At 38.1% G+C, this 16,893-nt stretch overlaps 1 protein-coding gene across 1 annotated transcript; it reads left to right on the top strand.

Moving 5' to 3' along the window:
• Nucleotides 1–148: 148 nt before the first annotated feature.
• Nucleotides 149–10,465, top strand: uhmk1 (U2AF homology motif (UHM) kinase 1). Its single transcript, XM_007895696.2, has 8 exons — nucleotides 149–428; nucleotides 2,305–2,597; nucleotides 3,948–4,139; nucleotides 5,317–5,411; nucleotides 5,969–6,045; nucleotides 6,213–6,311; nucleotides 6,458–6,546; nucleotides 6,927–10,465. Exons 1-8 carry the CDS (start codon nucleotides 149–151, stop codon nucleotides 7,080–7,082), a joined length of 1,281 nt encoding a protein of 426 aa, XP_007893887.2. The 3' UTR covers nucleotides 7,083–10,465.
• The last annotated feature ends 6,428 nt before the right edge of the window (nucleotides 10,466–16,893 follow it).

The raw sequence follows: 16,893 nt of genomic DNA, 5'->3' as shown, positions 1-16,893 counted from the left end.
CGACACGGGAGGCGGGGAGCGGTGGCCCAGCTCGCAGGCTCCATTTACCCCACACTCGTCAGGCCCGTGTCTGGCCTCTCGCTCGCTCTCTCTCTCTCTCTCTCTCTCTGTTCGTTACTCGCCGAAACTCCCACCTCTCACCCGGCGAATGGCCCACTACGGAGGCGGCGGCGGCGGTAGGGGCCCGCGAGGCCCCAGGGGCGGCCCGCACTGGAACCGGTACCGGGCCCCGGGACTTCTCCACGCCAACGGCAGGATGTGGCGGGCCCAGGGCTGCCTGGGCAAAGGGTCGTCGGCCGCCGTCTACCGGGTGGCCTCGGGGCCGGCCCGGGCCGCGGTCAAACAGTTCGTGCTGGACACCAAGTGCGACTACGGCTTCCTGACCGAGAGTCAGGTCCTGGAGGACCTGCAGGGCCACAGGAACATCGGTAAGTGGTTGTGGCGAGTGTCACCGGAGAGAGAAGGGGTGGGGGGCGGTTTATATATTAAATAATATTATGATATTAGGATTATTATTATATGTATATATATATATATAGAGAGAGAGAGAGAGAAAGGCCTCGGTGCGGGTGGGCCGGAGACGCCACGGCAATATCAAACACATTGCATACACACGTATGTATAATATATATATATATATATAGAGAGAGCGCCTTTAATGTCGGCAGAAGTGGCTTCGACTCCACAAACACATCGCGCCAGTTACCCGGGCTCGGGGTTTCCCGGGCTTTATAGATCAACACAAAAGTGCAAGGCTTCGGTCTGGCACCCGGGGCTTCACCCCCTCGCCCTCCTCCTCCTCTCCTCTCCTCCTCCCCCCCCCCCCCCTCACCCACCCAGTCTGCAGCGCCGGTCCCCATTTCAAACGCCAGTCCCCAAAATGTAGACTGGACAAGATTTGGGTTTCTGTTCAGAAAGTGCACTTTAAAACCAGGTGTTAATTTCTTCCACCAGGTGTTAGGCATTTGAAGGCGCGCCCATAAACCAGATGTTTTGGTTCTAATTTTTAAATTGGATCCCTGATGTGGGTAATTGGTAATGCCCAACCCTCCTTAGCCCCGTCACCACTTCCAGGATCCCGAACCAGGTACTCGTGAATACCAGTCAAGAAAAGCATCACACCAGTCCTCGATACACTTACTGCTCTCTTAATGGCTTTTTGATTCTACATTATTATTAGTTTGATCACTACAATTGAACCACGCAGCCATGTCCATATATTACGAGCCGCAATATAAAAAAAAACCATTGGAAGTGCTATTAGGCTTTTGGCGTCACTATTAAATATAGTCAGACCTTCTGGGTCGGGATGACGACGGGAAGCACTTCATGAGATTTACTGCGAAAAGTAGCGGCTGTGTGTTTTGTAAGTAAACAATATTTTGGTGGCGAGGGAGGAGATGGTCAGTTCGTTAGAGATGGAAATAATTTAAATAGCTTTATTCACATTTCAACGCACAGCCACTACCTTTTGCAGGAAATGTAGTTCCGTTCACAAAATATAGTCAATTCAGTTTACAGTTATATTCTGTGAAGCGCTTTGAGACTTTTTGAAGAAGTGATAGGGCACTATATCAAATGCAAGCATTATCATTAAATCTCATGAAGTGCTTCCAGTCTTTATTCTGATTGAGCTGACTGATCCAGTTACTTGAATATCTACAGTTTGAAGAGGCATTGTAATTCTTCTATCTAGCACTTAGTTCCTACCAACCCTCATTTACAGCAGCTGATTTTCAACAAAACTATAATGGCAAGAATTGCTACTTCTTTGTGATGGGTGAAACAGATGATATAAAAGCCAAAAGTGAAGGTGAATAAATACACAACCCTCATAACGTCCAGTTGGTCTATAGCCAAGGAATCATTCACTAATAATTTGGTTGGAATAAAAAACGTGAGATACAAGTGAAGGGGTCTGCTAATTAAAAACAAAATAAATCCGGGTGAAGAGGCTTGTATGTCAACTAATATGCAAATACCAGAATGCAGATGCAGTACAAACACACTATAAAAGACTACAGGTGCTTTGAAAACGTGCTATAAACTCAATACACCAATAACAATATTTCAGTAGAGTTAATTCCTGGGTTTATTATCAGCTTTCTAAAAAAATAGTAAATATCTGATTTGATTATTGTGTATAGCAGGTTAATTGATATTGCATTCTAGTTTCTTGGGGTCCATGTTGTAGTAATACAGACTTTCATATTGCTATTCATTTTGCAGAACAGTAAGTAAGGCTGTATACTTATTTTTAAAAATCAAAATGGATAATTAACCAGTTTCTCTTTATATTTCCAGTGACTCTGTATGGGACATATTCTCATGTGCCCTTCATGAATGTGCGTTCCAACTGCCTTTTGCTGGAATTGTTGGATGTCAGTGTCTCTGACCTACTGCTGCACTCCATTAATCGAGGCCATTCAATGTGGATGATCCAGCACTGTGCCCGGGATGTTCTGGAAGCGTTAGCCTTCATCCACCGGGAGGGTTATGTACACGCTGACCTGAAACCGTGCAATGTCCTCTGGAGTGCTGAGGATGAATGCTTTAAGCTCATTGACTTTGGGCTTAGTTTTCAAGAAGGAAATCAGGTAAAAACAAAATTAAAAAGTTAATTTATGCAGATTTCCATCGTACTGAAATACAAAAGTTTGAACACGATTATAAAAAAACCATCAAGCACTTCTATGTGGGGCTAGGTATTGGAACCAGCATGATGTCAAATTGCCGATGCATAGGTGTTCTTGGGTTCCTTTCATTTGAAGAAATCTCAGGGGAGGGTGACAAGTCACAAGTGGTGAGATGCAATATATGGTTGGTACAATTCAGATTTAATACAGCCACAAAAATATGACCCACCTGCAAAATGTGCTAAAATTAGATTAAGCATTGATTCCTTGTTTGGTTGTGTATGCCTTGTGTACACAGACATATATACACACATTTCAAAAAGCCTCTAGCTGTTCAAAACTATAAAATTCAGCAACCTCACTGGATGAACTCTTCAAATATTTTAAAGTTATTTTAAAATAATGAAATTTATTTGGGTTAGGAGGGTTCTGGAAACTTCTTTATTTTACAATTTTTTTTAACAGTGGATGGAATATTTGTATTGAATAAGTTGTAGATTTTTTTCAATTTCAGAAGAGTTCAATTATTTGCTCCATTTAGTTTTAAGATAAAATTAGCAGTTAATTGAAATTGAATTTCACTGTAAATAAAGGATGCCTTTAAGCCATTTGGATTCTGTGAACTGGATATATAAGTTGTATTTACCTACAAAGTGGTAATACAATAATATAAACGACTCATTAAACTATAAAGAATAAATAACTAGCTGGATTTTTGGAAAGAAACTATTTTGATGGAGAAAGCTGCTGAAGGTGTACTAAAAATAATGAAGTTCAGTAATGCCTAATTTATTCAGTGCTTATTGGGATGATTCACCATCAATAGTGCTAAATTACTTGTGCTCCAACCAAGTGGGTGCCAAGCCACCTGGTTTTGGCACCCACCTGGTTCCAGCACCCACTTATACATCCAGTTCACAGAATCCAAATGGCTTAAAGGCATCCAGTATAAATGTGGATTGCGCAAATTGAAAAATGGACCCTTCCAAGTTTTTGCTTGGTGAAAAATTTTAAGGAACCATTTTCAATGGTGCAAGATTAAAATACTCTTATAAGTAATGCCTAAACATAACTCCCAGCCTCCAACTAGAACGATTCAAAGCAAGAATTATAAATCCTGTATCCCATTCTGAAACTCTTGTCACTACTTCCAATTTAAAGTGCATGAAGCAGTCCACATTTTTTTTAAGCAATAAAAGCTTAGGCAGATATGTAAAAAACATTGATTGTTATAGAAATAGATACTAACATTTGTTTACCTGACATAACAGTGACTGACAATATCTTATTACATGTTTCTGTGCCATACAGGATGTAAAATATATTCAGACAGATGGTTACAGGGCTCCAGAAGCAGAATTGCACAACATCCTAGCACAGATGGGAGTGGAAAGTAACGTAGAATGTACTACGGCAGTTGATCTGTGGAGTCTTGGAATTGTTTTACTGGAAATGTTTTCAGGAATTAAACTGAAGGAAACTGTCAAATCTCCACAGTGGAAGGTAAGATGTTTGCTTGTATCTGTCATGAACTGTAATAGAAATAATTTTTCAAAATGAAAGTCAGTTTTTTTTCATGCATCAAAAGTACAATAATAATCCTTGCATTTGATATAGTGCCTTATTAAGTCGTTAAGGTGTCTCATAGCACTTCATAGAATATACTGTAAAGCGAATTGACTATGTTTTGTGGGTGAAATGCAGCAGCCAATTGTGCACAGCAGTGTCCCACCAACATGAAGGATTGAGTGACCAAAGTATTATTTTGTTATTTATTTTAAGGGATTATTACCCCCAGAAAAGCGATCTGACAATCGACTAACAACCAGGTTCCTACTTACTGCTAGGTAAACAGAGGCAAGTGGAATAAGAAAGCTTGCCAAACAGTTAGCCCTGCCCGGGAATTGAACCCAGGTCCTCTCGCTTGTGAGGTGTATGCTCTAACCACTAAGCTACAAGCTATAGGCTGCCAAACTCTGTTAAAGGAAAGATCCCATCAGTAAATGGTACCAGCCAAATGTACCAACCGAAAAATGCAAGTCTCTCTTTGTTGCATATCTGCAAGTAACAAATTGCATCCATAGCCCTTCAACTTAGGAAAGTTTGAATCTTTTGTACAATTGTTTAAATAAAATTAAAGAAATATCTGCTCTGATGCTTCTTTCCAAATATGGGAAGAGGAAAGGAAAGTACATATTGCTGCTAAATTTTCAGGTTTTATGAAGCAGACAATTTAAAATAATTTTGAAAACCTGGGTTGGGGTTGGAAATTACTTGAACTTTTCCACATGTTGTGTATGACCTTTGGTGCTTTACTTTTATCTTTTAGCTTTGTAAACAATATTTTGTTCCCCCATAAATTATTTCATGACCAGATACCATGCTTCCAGGCCTTGGTCAATGCTGTCTCTAACTAGCTGCTGATGTCCTCCTGACGTGAAAGGCACTATACAAATCTAATTTTTTGTTTTTATTGCTAGGTCTGTTTATCCCCACAATAATGGAAAGCATACCTATTTGGCATCAATGATAGGGAATTTAACAGGCGATAGAAAAATGCTGATAGAAAACTCGATCATAGTTTTCAAAAGAATCAAATTATCAAAATACTGATGATTACTTTCAAGATTGTTACTTTATGTTTGATCAGAATTTTGTAATTCCATTTTCTTCAATCTAGGCAAACAGCTCCACGATCATCGATTGTATCTTTGCAAGTAAAGATGTGGTTTACTCAGCCATCCCTGTTTATCATCTCAGAGATCTTATCAAAAGGTAAAACACAAGCATTCATGATCTAGCTAACAAGTCCCAGTTTATCCTGTAATAATTGTGCTGAAGAGTTATATACCAAATCACAATCTTGATTTATCTATTCTTGAAGTGTAGTAGCATCTTTTTATGTTTGAAGTAGTTCAGCATATTCACTGCTGGGGGGAGAGAAGTAGAGATGGAAAGGGAAAATAAAGTTTTCTATTCCGTCGTTTTGGTTCTAATCTGATCAAAATAAGCTGTTCCCTTCCAATATTCTTATGTAGCCTGTATTAGTTCGAGAAGAGCTGGGATTTTATTTGGTTAAAGTGGGTATATTTTTCAAGACATTGTCAGTATGCGTTTTAATACCATTCTCAAAAGCAGCGTTATTCAAGAAAGTCACACACAGTTACCCCTTCTAGTAGACGAGTCTTGACATTTATTGTTTTAGAGTCGTCAGAAATTCATGTACATATTACTGTTTAAAATAAATTGTAGTGCATTTATTTTTGAAATTCATTAAAATGCAAATGTACCAAACTATGATTCACCCTTGTTTTCATTATCTGGATTTATAGTATGCTTCTTGATGATCCAGCACATCGAACCACTGCAGAACATGCTTTGTGCAGCCCTTTATTTAGTATTCCTTTTGGTAAGTTCAGCATTCTATACATATCGTATATTCTAGAGGTTTACTTACCTAAGGTTATAGAATTAGTATAGAATGTCCACTAGTCCTTGAATTGCTTTCCACATTACATGAAAAATTTGATCCCAAAGCTGAAGTATTAAATTTGTCATGTTAACTTTCATTAACAGCACCTCATATTGAAGATTTGGTGTTGTTGCCTACCCCAGTTTTGAGACTGCTCAATGTTATTGATGACAGCTATCTTCAGAGTGAAGAAGAGTATGAAGGTCAGTTGATTTGTTCATGTTATGTTCAGAACAGTTAAATATTGGAGAGGATGTGGTGTTACTCCAACATCCTTAACTGTTAGTTTTAAAAATGTGCCTGAGAATATTGGAATTTAAATTGAAAACTAAATTCTGCTTTGCACTAGATGTCGTGGAAGATGTGAGGGAAGAGTGTCAGAAGTTTGGACGAGTTCTGTCTCTGCTTGTCCCAAAGGAAAATCCTGGTAAAGGCCAGGTAAATATCTACACCACATTTTTTTTTTACCATGATGTTTTCTCTCTCCTTTGTGGAAAGGTAGTATTCTGGGTGGGAGATCTGGCACCAGAATTGGTGTAGAAGGAAGAAACTTTGGCCAGGTAGCCTCAGGTTCTCTTTCTCTCTGCCAGTCACAAACTGGTTATAAAATCCAAAAGGTGAGCTTGAATTACTCCCTCAAGGCTTCAAATTTCATCATTAGGATCTTTAGATAATTTCTGACAATGATTTTAGCAATCAATACTTACAATACTTGTTTATTGTTTTAATTTATTGCCAGTATTGTTTGTTGTGTAAAAGTCCAATGTACAAATATGTTTTTCTAAATGTGCACTAATTATCTTTCTTTTAAAAACTAGGTTTTTGTTGAATATGGAAATGCTATTGACTGCAAAGTAGCCCAGCAGATGCTGACTGGAAGAATGTTTGATGGCAAGTTTGTTGTGGCAACATTCTACCCACTGAGTGCCTATAAGAGAGGATACCTATACCACACTGTAGTTACTGACAACTAGATCACAGCTGAGCTAGGCGACTTTTACATTACCCAAGGCCCTTTTAAAATATTCCTCACCATTGTATATGGTGAAAAAGATTACATGTCTTACTCGTTTCCTTTATGCGAAAGCTAGCATCAATTTAACTGCTAGTTTAGAACAGGTTTACAAGTTAGGGATTAATGCACTCAAGTCTGCTTGTATGGTATTAACAGAATCTATTTTATTACTAGAAATGATAGCAATATGCATTTGGTTGATAAAAGTTAAGTGCTAAATTCGCCTTTCTCCCTGGCCAGAGCTACCAAGTTCATTTTAAAGAGTTTCCTTGTTAAATCTGAGTTGGTGATGATGACTAAAGATGAAAATGATCCTAAATAAACAACAAAACTTTGCAAATTGGGGGAGGGTGGAAAGCAATTAATTTAAATTTTCTTAACAATAAAGTTGCTGGAAATCATATTGACAACGTTGGCAAGGGATTTAGCTTTAAATACTTGAAGTACAATAGATGCAGAGGATGTGATTGCTTTAAGGATTCTAATATACAAATATTAACCAACCATTCTATAATGTGGATAGAAGGGATGGATGCAACTGAGCACAACATTTCTGAAGACATCCTTGGTGGTGCTTTTTTGGCCTGGGTATACCAACCAAACGACTTGAATGGTTTGTGTATGTGGGTTTGTGTTGCAGATATATTTATATTCAGGGATATGTAGGAGACTGTCCTGGATTAGAGAAGGCATTAAGGTGATTTACTTTTTTGCCTTTTATGAGAATAGCTTTGTTACTGTTCTGTGGCCTGGAGATGCAAAAACTTACCATAGCTTGACACGAACACAAGTGGATAACAACTGCTGGAATATTTGATTGTCAGTAGACAACATGCACCATAACATGTCAATGAGGGGAAACAAAGTTGCATATTAGCTTCAGCTTCACAACAAGATAAAGCATTGGCACATAATGATCTCATCCTTCTTGAATACCAACCAACATTACGATCTCACCATTAAAGCATTTAGCTATTTCTTTCATATTTTCAGGGCCCTGGCCTCAGTCTGTAAGGAAATCCATCTCACCATTTGTCCTAAACTTGCCCTTCACAACCCTGTTCCCAACCATATCTGAAATGAACTTTTTTTTTTGCCAAAGCCTCATTTATCTTACAGCATTGCCTCTGGCACAGCAAGCTTACAATACAAAATTACATTTGTATAGCGCCTTTCATGCTGGGAGGACGTCCCAAGGCGCTTAAAATAGCATCTGCAAGCGTGCTGGTTGTTACGTTTTCTGGGCAAGCTTAAGTGTACTAAACTTCCCAGGAAATTGGAAAAAGGATCCAGAAGATAAGGCAACATGTTGGTTAGCTGTACATGAACAAGTTTGTACATGTGCAGTTGCTTCCACATTGTCATCTTTGCCTTGAAATCCAATCCTCTAATAGCAAATGGGGTGTGCGGGCTTGTTGTAATGTTCTATTAATTTCAGTTTTTACTACTTACCTTCATAGACAGTTTATCAATCTTTACATGCCTAGTTGCGTCACCTTTAGTTGGTGAGGTTTGCTTGTCTAAATTCCCAGCTACCTAAAGCTTTTTTAAGAATATTACTGCCACAGTCAAATCTGACCAATGATAAAAGGTAAGCCAGTCTAATTTAGGCTGATCAAACATTTGTGACTGGATAGGCTTCAATAGACTCGGCAGCTCACAAGGTTCTTCTGGATGTATGCTCATCACAATTGCTGAATACAATCTTACGGCTTATCTATTATAGAAGCTAACGCATATTGTAACTTCAGTATAATTTGAATATAAACTTAGTGTAGTGAATCATTATCAGACTTGAGTTTCAAGGTTTTCATTGGTTTTATTTAATTGATTTTCAGGCACTCATACCACTAATTGTTACTCTGGTTTTAATTTCTTGCCTGTAATCACTATGCTTGAGAATATTTGCAAGGCCCTTTGCGACCAAGAAAGGCAAATCATGAAGTTCCACCAATCTGTTGTAATGGACTTCACTCCATACTTAGGTCATGTATCAGAAGGACATCAAATGTAGCAACATATTTTTATAGTGCTACACACATTATACAGATTAAAGGGTTGCAGGGATTTTATTTTTTAAAAATGCACTTTAACCCCTTTATAGAAGACTGAGAGGTGACAATTCAAAACACAGTTGCTTAGAACGAATCTGTGCCCTAGGCTACAAAACAGGGAGTTTTTGCTGATGATTTTTACATGGTTGAAGGAGCTATACTTAAATACAGGAATTGAGCACTGCCCGTTAGAACTACATAGGTTTGTAGATTTCGCACTGAGAAAGGTGCTATCATCCAAACCTTTCTTTGGGAAGAAGCTTTTTTGGTGATCAAAATATATAAACTAAATATGGTTACAAAGTGAACCCCATAGCTTTTCAGGTTATGTTTACATAACAATAGAGTGCTTTGAGTACAAATCTTATGATTGATGTATAAATTTGACAAAGCAGAAATATTGATTTGTTTACCTCCTAATGAGCCAAGCAACATTAAATGTTTCATTTAACTCCTGTTATTGTGTCTTGAACACAGACAGGTGGCCCCTTTGCCTCTTTCTTATAGAGAGATTGTTGCTCAGCCTTTGCCAAGAATGCATCTTCATAGAGGAGAATGGATTGTTCACTTAGATACCGATTGCTATTTACGTCAAAGTATACTATTGCACTGTGTTTACAAAGTGCTGAGGTAACATTCTTCTACATTCACCACCATGCCAACTGCCATAGAATATGCAACAATTAAGATTAAGTTTGTACCAAAGCACTGGACAGAAATTAACCATTTTCCAGTCATTTTTTTCAGAAAACCTAGCTATGACAGAATTAGTTACATTCAAAGAGCATCGGCTACACAGATTAAGTAATTTTATCTCCTATTTCATGGCCACCATAGAATTGCACCATAAATTGTTCTACACCAAACAAACTGTTTAATTTAGGGACGGTAGTAATATTGGTACAGTATTTGCAACTTTTAAAGAAGGCAAATTGAAGTTATCAAAGCCAAACTAAATTGTACAGATTTTGGATTACTCATTTACTTAGTAATGATTATTTACAGAGGGTAGTGAATGTGTGATACTGTATGGTGAGCTTGCACGCACCTTTCCCCTCTCCTCCCCCCCACCCTCCCCACCTTAATTTGTGTGCTGTCCTATGCAAAAGAAATTCGAGCCAAAATAGCTGAAGATGCTGCCTTATAGCATTTGCCACATTCCTCAGAGTGGAAATAATTTGGGAGTGGAAATAATAGTAGCGTTTCCACAAATGACTGTTGAAATTAGGTTTTCCAGGTCTTTAATAATAAAAATAATCCTTGCATATATCACATCGTCAAGACGTCTCAAAGCGTTTCACAGGACACAGTAAAGTGGAGTGACTGGATGAAATGACAAAATATACAGTCGCTCCACTTTTTGTATTTTATTAACAACAAAAACTTGTATTTATATAGCGTCTTTCAAAGCGCTATTAATGCAAGAACTAAGCAGGAAACGAGTGTTTTTGCACTGTTGAAGAAGAATGTGTGAAGAAATGAAATGTGTCCAGGACCATTTTAAAGACCACAGACTACTGCTTTGTTGCCTTCTGGGGTTCAGTTCATTTTTTTTTAAAAGCTAGTTTGTTTGGAGGGAGCAATGAGTTTAGACCAGCTGCTTTGTTACCTACTGGGATTCAGTTAATTTTTTTTTAAATGTACCTCTGAATTTTCCTAAGAAAGTTGCCAGAACTTTTAAATTTTAAATAAACCACGGTAACCTTTTAGATTTTGGATACCCTTTGCTTGCCTAAACTCATTGCTCTATCCAAATAAACTAGCTTTATGATGGGAAAGGAAAAAAATCATACAATGCAATTCCACAAATCAAGACATTGCCCAAATAGAATTATGATAGCTTTATAAAGGACTTTACAGGATCATCCCAAAAGTCTCAGGGTCAGAGGTCTGTATTTCATATCTGGATTCAATCCAGATAATAGTTGGCAAAAATCTTCCACTGTAATGTTTCTCTGATAAATGTATTTTTGGGGGTTTTCTTTTTCATAGATAGTATACATTAGGCTGAGGTGCTGTTGATTAAAAGTGTAGTTTGCGTGCTTTAAAACAAAAATAGGCCATCTTTGCTGTGATTTAGCTTTTTTTGTCCCAGGATATTACATTTGCTGCGTGTATAGTGTCAGTACAGCTTAGAATCGCTTATTTTGAATCCTAGAAATTATTTGGGTGCATGTGATGCTCTATTCTGAATGAGTTGTTATTTTTCATTACTTCCAAAACTGAGTTTGTCCCAAGACAAACATGTGAACAGATTTGGTTATGATGCTAACTTCAGGAATCAGCTGGTCTTTTGGCTGCAAGCTACTGTATTTTTATATTGCATTGTTGCAGGCTTTAATATACTAGTATGAAATGTAAATTCTGATGTAACTGCTTTAATCAGAGGTCACTTATATTGACAGCTTGGACTTAAAATGTGTATTGAGGTTGAGCTGACGTGCATTGTTATGTGTTATTAGGTGACCATTTCCAAAGTACACCCGTTGGAAGAAAATTAGAAATGAGTGGCGTAGTAGAATTTCTGGATTATGGTTAAACTAATTCCACAGCAACTTCAAAGTGTATTTCTTTAGAAACTGCACCAAATGTTTGAAACCATTATAAATGATAAGTTACCATTAAGAAATTATGAACAACAACAACTTCCATTTATATAGCTGCCTCACGCAGGACAGTGTCCCAGAGCGCTTAAACAAAGTATGCACCGCTCAAAGCATTTGGTCGTAAGATGTGGAATTACAAAGGTTCAAAACGTGTAGTTTCTAAACTTTTTTTGGTTACCTCCTCGTGCACCTCAGACCCGCAATAAAATTACGCGATTCACTACTTAGCTACTAATTTTTCAGCAAACTGATACCTTATAGTTATTTGTTTTTAATAATATTTTGTACATATAGGGAAACACTGATATTGTTTAATTATTCTGCCTCCCCCCTCAAAAAAAATTAAATCTTTACTTGTTGGGTTGAGCAGTCCACAGCCAGTTCTTGAATGCATAGCTTTAAAAATATAGTGCCAAGCATGCTCGTTACATATTTGTGTTTCCACTTAAATGTACCTGTATTAATGAAAGCATTTACTGTCCTGGATTCTTGTGAAATAAAAGTGTTCCTGTGGCTTTGCCATTTCCTTAAATTTTACATAATAGAATTACAATTGTATAAATATTTTTTGAAAATAAATTGTGAAAGCAACAGCATCCCATGAATGTATGAATGCATAAGTGACTGGTGGAATTTAAAGTGTATAGATCTGTGCTTGTTATGAAATGCTGTCAATTTGTATAGAAAATCTTTTAATTTATCTGCTCATAGCAGCTAGAATGAGTGTGTTTGTTTTATTGATAAAGGTGAACTAAAGCAGCAATTGAGCTTCTGATTTAATACATTAACATATTGGCACATCACTATGCTGCAATGTTTAAAAGTTCAAATTTTGCAAATTTATCAATGTCCAATAAACTTTTCAGGAAGATTTGAAAGTTAAAAATTACTTAACTGCACTGAAAAGCGAATAACCATATGGATAGAATTCTAGCACATGACCTACTTAATGAGACCCAAACTTGTGGGGAAGGGATTTTGAAGCAGAAAATGCAACAAGAAAAGTCACGCTGTATTTTTCCATGCAAGAAAATACTAGAGAACAGTTTGCAACTGGATACTTGGGAGCTTGTTTTGCAGGTTATATTCCTATAAAGGTGGTCTAAAGTAATGCTTTTACATATGTGCATATATATAATATACATGTATATATTTAAAAAATGTCCAAACAAAGAAGTAACTTGCACAAATTGGTTTGTGAGCATTCACTGTTTTTTTAAAACGGTAAAGTCACTAACCAAAAACTCGTAAAAAGACCTCTACACTTGCATACTTGTCCCAGTTTAGAGTTTTGCATTTGTAATTAAAATGACAACATCTTAAATATGATTAGCTGGAACTCAAGGTATTTGAGATTGTCATTTACTCTTCCAGTAGTACATTAGTGGAGTAATTTTCCAGTTTAGCACCCAAGTTCAAATTTGCCTTTAATATACTTGAAACACAAAGCTTAATACAAGGCAATGTCATGATTGGTAACTTTGACAATCTCCAAATTATTCAAAGTAGTGTTAGTGTTTTTGAATGCACTCAGTTGTGTAGCAAAAAATGTTAGACATTTTGGATATTGGGTAATTTATTTACTGGCAATAGGTATGGGGGAATATATGCAGTTTTACTAAATGACATCAACATGCAGGTAGCTAAGTGATATTTCAACCAACTCCCAAGTGTGCTCTGAACAATTTTGTGAAATACTGGAGGCTAAGCAATGTTGCATTCTCCACCTTTCGTAGGGTTTAGTACATGAATGAAGATGTGTGAAAAGCATTCTGCTGTTTTTGTACATCAGATTGTCTTGAAAGAAATGTTACTGTGACTTTTAGCATTATCTGCTTTTGGTGAAATACTGTTATCACGGCCTTATGCTTTAGTGACAATAAACAACTACCTGAATGAAAGAACTGGTGCATTCTTATGAAAATCTGTTTTTTAATTCTTGCATTCTTTACACCCATTATGAGTTTTTATACATTGGTTGTAATATTTGTGGAAACCATAGACTTTTTTTAAGACCATTCCATTGCATTCCTAATCCTGCTTATGCAACTGAAGTAAATAAATCAGCCTTTACATTTGATATAGGACCTTTCATGTCAGGAGAACATCAGAAAGGATATGGAGTAAAATGCAATGCCCACAACCAGCCATGAATGAATGACCAAATTTATTTGGGGGACCTTTGACCAGGACACAAAAAAAAAAATTTTTTGAATAGTGCCATGGGATCTTTGATGTCCACATCTGAACAGACAGACAGGACGTTGGTTTAATCTCATGGATGGTACCTACGGCACTGCAGTGTTTTTGAATGCATCCAGTTATTGCAAAAAATCTTATTGCAGCACTGCATTGGAGTGTTACCCTAGTTCAAGGTTGTGAACTATCAACCTTCTGACTCATAGGAAATACTACTATCAACTGAGCCACAATGACACACTAAAGTACCAAGTCAGTGTTTAATAATACCCCACAGGAATCCCAGCGGTCTCTGCTTATTTCAAATATAAATCTCCTTGCAGCCCAGACCATAGGTGAGGGTACTAGTTACATTTCTCAGTCATAATTGGTGTGCAGGTCAGGGAACGAGGGAATCATTCATGTGTACGAAAACTGCCATTAGAAGTTCATGTGAGTTTTCTTTTATCAACATAGTTTAAATCCTTGCCAATTAATTGATTTGGTCTTGGTGATTGGCTCGCGCCTCTGCACCTCAGGCTCTTGCAGCATCAACCTCCATGGTTGCACACTTCAACTCACCAAGCCAGTCAGGAACCTAGGTGTCTTGTTCGACCCTCAACTGTCTTCTTCCCCACATCCAAGGCATAACCCACTCTGCCTTCCCTCACCTCCGTAACATCGCCCAACTCCGCCACTACCGCACTCCCTAGGCCTCAGTCTTCTTCATGCCTTCATCACCTCCAGCCTCGACTATGCAAACACCCTGCTTGTCGGCCTTCCCAACTCCTCCCTCCACAGGCTGCAGATAATCCGGAACTCGGCAACCCGTGTCCTTTCCCGCACCAAACTCCATGACCCCATCTCCCTCACTGCCTGACTCCATTGGCTCCCTATACTTCAGAGGATCCAGTTCAAAATCCTGGTCCTCACCTCCAAAGCCCTCAATGGCCTCGCTCCACCCTATCTCTGCGACCTCCTAACCCCCTACCAACCCGCCCGCTCCCTCCACTCAGCCGGCTCTGGCCTGCTCCACGTTCCCCGACCCACCTGCCCCACCATTGGTGGGAGAGCCTTCAGCCACTCTGCCCCCAATCTCTGGAATTACATTCCCCCAGTCACTCCGCCTCACCCCCTCCTTAGCCTCCTTCAACTGAGCCTCAAAACCCTCCTCTTCGACCATGCCGTTGGTCACCCCCCTTCGCCTCCCCTCCCTTCTCCCCCCTGACCCCAGCTCAGGTCTGAATGCTGTACTCTGTCCAGCGCCTTGGGATGTCCTCCCAACGTGAAAGGCGCTATACAAATGTAATCTTGTTGGTGAGCAGGAAGTAAATAATTTTACCTGAATCAAATTAATATTTACAGTACCATTTACAAAGCACCTTTCACATTTGATCAAAAATACTTAAAAGTAATATAGAATCTCAAATTGGAAAAGTTTATACTTTCACAGGATCTTCAATATAAATGTTGCTAACAATCTTATTACCTCTCAAGAGTATTTTCATAAGAATGAGTTAAACAATTGAAAACAATTTATTATTATCCTGGGGCGCCATGACATTTACCCTAAGCAGAAATTGCATTTCCCTGTTCTGTTGCACAAAATTTAAATTTAATATAATATTAAAACATTAGTTCAGACCAAACAGGCACAAAGGTATCATTTGTAAGGACAACCTTGATAAAAGCTCTACAACCACTCAATGTTTTTGTTCGGTTTCACCTGGAAGGGAAATTCAGTTTCCTGGGTATTCTAGATCAAGGTTAGTTTAGCATATCTAGTAGATAGTAGTTTATAAAGCTAACAGTACAAAACATTAAGGAATATTGTAAAGAAATAAAATTACTTCAAGAATCACGTCCTGCATCCCTCTGGAGTTGACATGTTTCCAGGCTGCATTTGTGCTGCAGGTCTGTTTCTTGATCCAAAGACAGTCTCTAGTGTTCCAGATCACCAGACTTTAATGTTTAAAGTAGTGCAGATTAAATATTTCCTGGTGTCTATTAGTCAGCATAAGGTAACTAAGCATGTTTAATAGATTAACATCTTGATCACATTACTAAGCATAAGTCTTATTTAGCCTCGCTTCTCAGAACCGGTGTAGGAGAACAAATTACTTCTCAGAACCAGTGTAGGAGAATGAATGGTTAGCAATTGTTTTGTAAGTAAGGCACCTAAGAGAATTAATCAGATTCCAGCATGCTCCACCACTGATCTAACACATGCTCCTAAATTAGGTTTAACAAGAGTAATTGAATCCATTCCTTCATACAGCACGGTAGATCATTAACAAAATATAGTCAGTGATTTCCTGGCACAAGTAGTATCCTAAACATTGTAATATTGATCCTGTATTATTTATAAGTACATTGTACTTACAGCATAACATTTATATTTGATACAAATGAGTTGGATGCTGAACGAAATTTCCAAGTTTATTTTGTTCCTTCATTATTAACCTTGTAGGGAAAGATGCAGTTTTGCCCATTATGGCAAAAACAAAATAAATACTGAGTGACATCCAACAGGAATTCATAATAAAATGCAAGTTAAAAAATATACAATTTTCCAATTGCTTACCTGCAGGATACTTTGGACTATTGGCTATTTCTCTGCAGATAATGTTCCAAGCTTGGATTTGCTCCATATCTTGGTACTTTACTAAACGATGGCATCAATTTTTACAGATCTTTTCTTTAAAGGACCTCTGTTCTTTTAACATGACAGCCTATTGACATCACTAAATTGATCTTTGGATCCCTCTTGTTGCTGTCCACAATCCCTCAAAATACACACAGTCACAGCACTTCACAGCATATATTTGAAACATCTCGATGATATGATAAAGGGCTATGAGATTAGGACTGGAAGTCACCTAGGCAGATGGCTTTCTACCCTGTCACTAAGCTGCAGAGGTATGGAGGCAGA

Source organism: Callorhinchus milii, unplaced genomic scaffold (assembly GCF_018977255.1).
Source record: "Callorhinchus milii isolate IMCB2004 unplaced genomic scaffold, IMCB_Cmil_1.0 Scaffold5, whole genome shotgun sequence".
Classification (NCBI taxonomy): Eukaryota; Metazoa; Chordata; class Chondrichthyes; order Chimaeriformes; family Callorhinchidae; genus Callorhinchus; species Callorhinchus milii.
The sequence above is the reverse complement of the archived record's forward strand: the minus strand, read 5'-3'. Positions and strand labels throughout refer to the sequence as shown.

Coding starts and splice junctions, on each gene's coding strand:
- uhmk1 (XM_007895696.2), top strand. CDS start 149: ATGGCCCACTACGGAGGCGGCGGCGGCGGTAGGGGCCCGCGAGGCCCC. Junction 429..2,304: donor GCAGGGCCACAGGAACATCG/GTAAGTGGTTGT, acceptor TTATATTTCCAG/TGACTCTGTATGGGACATAT. Junction 6,046..6,212: donor TTTATTTAGTATTCCTTTTG/GTAAGTTCAGCA, acceptor TTTCATTAACAG/CACCTCATATTGAAGATTTG.